The sequence below is a fragment of the Desmodus rotundus genome, chromosome 2 (genome assembly GCF_022682495.2).
Source record: "Desmodus rotundus isolate HL8 chromosome 2, HLdesRot8A.1, whole genome shotgun sequence".
Taxonomy (NCBI): Eukaryota; Metazoa; Chordata; class Mammalia; order Chiroptera; family Phyllostomidae; genus Desmodus; species Desmodus rotundus.
In genome coordinates, this window is record NC_071388.1 from 103,702,786 (window position 1) to 103,707,817 (window position 5,032).

The following is a 5,032-nucleotide window of genomic DNA, read 5'->3' on the forward strand; positions in this document are numbered from 1 at the left end:
CGAACCACAGTAACGTACGATGCCAGCGGGAGAAACTGGACGTGAAGTATACAGGCAGTCTGTATGATCCTTGTAATTTTTCTGCAAATCAAAAATATTTTAAAGCAAAATTTTATTTAAAAACATATATATGGGTGAAATGGGTGATGGGGGTCAAAATTTATTTTAAAAAGCTAGGTATGTAACGTGGTGATTATAGTTAGTGACACTGTACTGCATATTTGAAAGTTTCTCCAAAGTATACATACATATTATGTATACATACATATTTTATATCCACATAAACATATAGTTGTAGAAAACAATAGAAGAAAATTACCAAAAAGTTGGTAGCAGATAAATTTTTAAACTTTTGTCTTTTTCATTAAATGTTCCTTAATGAATATGTATTACTTTGAACATTAAAAAAACTTTGTTGGGCTTCCGGTGGCAGGGTCTGGGGAAGGGGCGGCAGGCGCCATGTCCGGCCGCGAAGGTGGTAAGAAGAAGCCCCTGAAACAGCCCAAGAAGCAGGCCAAGGAGATGGACGAGGAAGATAAGGCATTCAAGCAGAAGCAAAAGGAGGAGCAGAAGAAACTTGAGGAGCTAAAAGCGAAGGCTGCGGGGAAGGGCCCCCTGGCCACGGGTGGAATTAAGAAATCTGGCAAAAAGTGAGCTGTTCTCCTGACTGGGTCACTGGTGATCCTTCATTCCATTCCGGTTTTAACATCTGGATTCCCTGTCATAACATCTCTTGCCACCTATAGCTAGCTTGTCTGGGAGCCTGTTGTACATTTAAGAATAAACTTTTGTAAAAAAGAAAAAAAAAAACTTTGTCATTGCTTTTTCCAGCTTTATTGAAGTAAAACTGACTATTAAAAATTGTATATATTTAAGATGTACAACTTGATATACATATACATTGTGAAATTTTCACCACAATCAAGCTACTTAACATTATCACCTCATATAGTTATCATTTTCTTTCCTTAATATCTACCTCTTAGCAAATTCCAAGTATACAGTACAGTATTATTAAGTGTGGTCATATTGTTGCACATTTGGTCTTCAGAACTTACTTACCCTGCATAACTGAAATGTTGTGCCCCTTGACCAACACCTTACTATTTCCCTCTCCCATGAATTCTTTTTAACATAATAAGGAAAATGGTTATTTGTTTAAAAACTAACCTTGGCTCTCTCCCTTCTGCTACATTGTATCTACTTCTATTATAAAATAGGAGATACACCTTTATCTTATGTTGAAGGTGATACAGATAATAGATAGATAATAGATCACTAACTCATACTGAGTACATACAACGTGTCATGCATCATGCCATTGGCCTTCATGGAGGGACAATAATGAAAAGCCACATGTAACTCAATAAGGACCTGTTACGGAAGATGGCCATCACCACATCACACGCAGTGTCCCTTTTATGAGGTGCTGGAAAATTTTCTAGGGTTTCAGTCCCAGAAAAGCTGTCCTCTTGATCATCTGGGTTGTTTTATTTTTGACACAATTTTGATAACTTTGTTTTCCTGAAGTATAATATACACATAATGAAGTGCAAAGCCTAAAGTGTGCAACTTTTGAAACGTTAACCGCTTCCTGGCTCTCAGTGGAGAACATCGCCAGCACCCAGGGCCTCCCCTCTCCCTTCCCAGTCAATCCCCTCCCCACAGAAGTCACCGCAATTCTGACTTCTGTCATCACAGGCTTGCTTTTACGGCAGAGGCGCTGCTGTGACTCTTGTTCCTGATCAGGGTTCTTTCTCTGCTGTAGCCCCAGGAAGTCAGAATCAGTTCTGGGGCCCAATTCCAGCAACGGTGCAGGACTTCAGCGTGTGCATTTTTGAGATAAGAGCCCTACCCGCCTGGTTTATCTTGTGTTCCTGTCATCTTCAAAAGGACCGAATGGCTAAAACAACAGACTTGGAGCCAGTCCAAGCTTCTGCATTGCCATTCACCAACGGTGTGACTAAGGCAAGCTTAACCTCGTTGAGTCTGTGTCCTTATCTATAAGATAATAGTACCCACCTCACACGGTTGTCCTGAGGATTGATACAGTAATCTATGTAAAATAAGTAGCCTAGTACACAGCCTATAGTAGTACCTAATAAGCAGTAGCCAATATGAGAATTTAAAAGTTGTATTTCTCTCCTTTGCCACCTTACATTCTCTTTTGGAATGATATAGGGATAAAAGCAAATATGAAGATAAAACTCTCAGGTATTCCAGACTTTTCCCACGAACCTATCAGACAAATACAGAGGAAACTGGAAACGTAATCAGAAGGGTGCTTGTTAGAATGGCTTTAGGACAACAGAAGTCCGTCTCTGAAGATTCCCTGAGATTAAAGCGACCTATCTCACCCAAGGTCATGTCCTTCCACTGGAAAAAGTTATTCCAGCTCAAGAGCTTTCTGTTTTAGGATCAGCTGAGGCCTGTGTGGCACCTATCACCCAGGCCAACCTCTTCTAAACCTGCTGCCCTCCCTCCTGGCCAAGGTAAATTCGAGGGTTTCTCTAATCAACTTCTTGTGTGCACATCTCCCTCTCGGTCTGTTTCCCTGGCACCCTACCTCCAACAGTTGTGAGCATTGATTACCAAATGGCCTCATCTCTGACAGTCTACTGTACTTGTCTTCACAATGAGCACGTACCCTCCTAGTCCCCCGACAGGACACTGTCTCCTTAAGGGGGCTTCTGGGCTTGGTCAGCTGTAGAAACTCATCAAAGTTAGAGATTGGGAAAAAACAAAAAAATTCTAATGTTTCCTTCACTCCTGCTCACAGAAAAAAGATTAAGTAATTCTACAAACCACTAAAGAGGACCAATCAAAATCATACTTTTCAGAAGTACTTGGTATTGAAGATGCTTAACTCTGAAGAGTTCTTTAGTAAAAACTGAGGGGTTTTGTTGTTATTGTTTTCCCTGTGAAGTCTCAAGTTAAGCAAAAGGGAAAAACCCACTGTTTGTTCTGAGCAAGAAAAGGTGCAAAAATCTTCAAGGCTAATGAAGATTTTAAACTTTAATAATGGCGAGTTTCTTTTGGAGTTCTAACTCCAGGGAATTGAGCAGAGAGGGAGCACACACAGTGAAAGGACAAAGCCGGCCCCATGTGCCAAGCAGGACTATGACCTTGCTAAACAGCACCGCCATTTTCGTCTTCTGAGCTTCTCTCCCCAGGACTGGAAACAACTGGAAAGCAAGAACAGAATGAGACTAGCCACTCCCTACAGCCACAGGCAGAAGATAACACAGAACACACTACAACCTGGTGTTTTGAGGCCCCAACAGCCCAGGGGCCACACAACAGCAACCGCCCCCCACCCTTTTTAACCTGATTGTAACCCAATAAAAGCTCAAAGCCCCAACTCCTTAATGCCGGTGTTATCTCTCTACACTCTGCCCCTCTCCTTTCTTGGAGAGTGAATAAAATCTTTATTCTCTACACTTTTTTCTCTTTGTGAGTTCTTTCACAGCCCCCCACCCCACCTTCACCAATACCCTAACACAAAGGTGTCAAATCCAGCTAGGAAAACCATGCTTAACCCTTAAGAACACATTATGAACTGAAGCCTGTTCTCCTGGGTGACTTGCACTGGCTGATTCGGGTGCCAATATAAAAAAAAAAACAAAAAAAAAAAAAACACAAAACCCGCAGGTCACACTGATCCAGTTACAAAGATGAAAAAAGAATGCACCTGTAGAGGTTCAGCTGAGAGGAGCTGGGTAACATAGTAAATCTTATGGGACCCAGGGGTGACTATCCTAGATTTTCAAAGAGGGTCCTCAGAGGTCCTTGACACAGTTTATAATTGTGTACACATAAAGTGTGAATGTGTTTTTAAATGTATATTTTATCACTTTTTGGCAGGGGCAGAATCATAATAACAGTTATTTATCTGGGCAAAATTTTCTCCACTATATGATTGGGGGTGCAGAGCAGGTGCTACTAAGTGGAGGAGTGAGTGAGAGAAACTCTCCTCTGCGTGGGAATGGCTCACTCTCCTCTGGTCAGTACTGCCAGTTTTAGCTTTATCTAGTTTTAGAGGAACCTGGTGTTGGATCTGTTGACCAAGCTCACTGTGATTACCTGTTGTCAGGTGAGAAATGTTCTGATTTCCAACCGACACCATGCGTGACAGACACTGAGTTTCACACATAAAACTACTCTAGCCACCAAGATTATATTGGCTTTATTTTGATGTAACCTAACTGTATTATTATTAACTGTATTATTAACTGTATGATTCTGGTGGGAGCTTACCCAGAAGAATCACATACTTGTTCGCTTTTCTTGTATATGATCTAGAATATGCTTACTACTTAAATAGGATATCATATTAGCCATTGTACTTTATTAAATATCGAGGTTGCTTTTCTTTTTTTTTTTTTTTTTTTTTTTTAAATATATTTATTGATTATGCTATTACAGTTGTCCCATTCCCCCCCCACTCCACTCCATCCTGCCCACCCCCCTCCCTCCCACGTTCCCCCCCCATAGTTCATGTCCATGGGTCATACTTATAAGTTCTTTGGCTTCTACATTTCCTACACTATTTTTACCCTCCCCCTGTCTATTTTCCACCTATCATCTATGCTACTTATTCTCTGTACCTTTACCCCCCTCTCCCCCTCCCACTCCCTTATTGACAACCCTCATGTTCTAGTTGTTTGCCTAGTTTGCTCTCGTTTTTGTTTTATGTGTGGTCGTTAATAACTGTGAGTTTGCTGTCATTTTTACTGTTCCTATTTTTGATCTTCTTTTTCTTAGGTAACTCCCTTTAACATTTCATATAATAAGGGCTTGGTGATGATGAGCCTCTTCAACTTGACCGTATCTGAGAAGCACTTTATCCTCCCTTCCATTCTAAATGATAGCTTTGCTGGATACAGTAATCTTGGATGTAGGTCCCTGCGTTTAATCTTGGGTAATGTAACCATGGTGTGCCTTGTTGTGTTCCTCCTTGGGTCCAGCTTCTTTGGGACTCTCCGAGCTTCCCGGACCCCCCGGAAGTCCATTTCCCCTGCCAGACCGGGGA

The 5,032-nt window shown here is 41.4% G+C and overlaps 1 protein-coding gene across 1 annotated transcript; it reads left to right on the top strand.

The window, feature by feature from the left end:
• Window positions 1-418: 418 nt before the first annotated feature.
• Window positions 419-794, top strand: LOC112320681 (translation machinery-associated protein 7). The gene has a single exon (XM_024578197.4). The coding sequence runs from the start codon at window positions 460-462 to the stop codon at window positions 652-654; it is 195 nt and encodes a 64-aa protein (XP_024433965.2). The 5' UTR covers window positions 419-459; the 3' UTR covers window positions 655-794.
• Window positions 795-5,032: the final 4,238 nt, after the last annotated feature.

Bases quoted from the DNA above. Each gene is read 5' to 3' on its own strand.
- LOC112320681 (XM_024578197.4), top strand. From the start codon at position 460: ATGTCCGGCCGCGAAGGTGGTAAGAAGAAGCCCCTGAAACAGCCCAAG.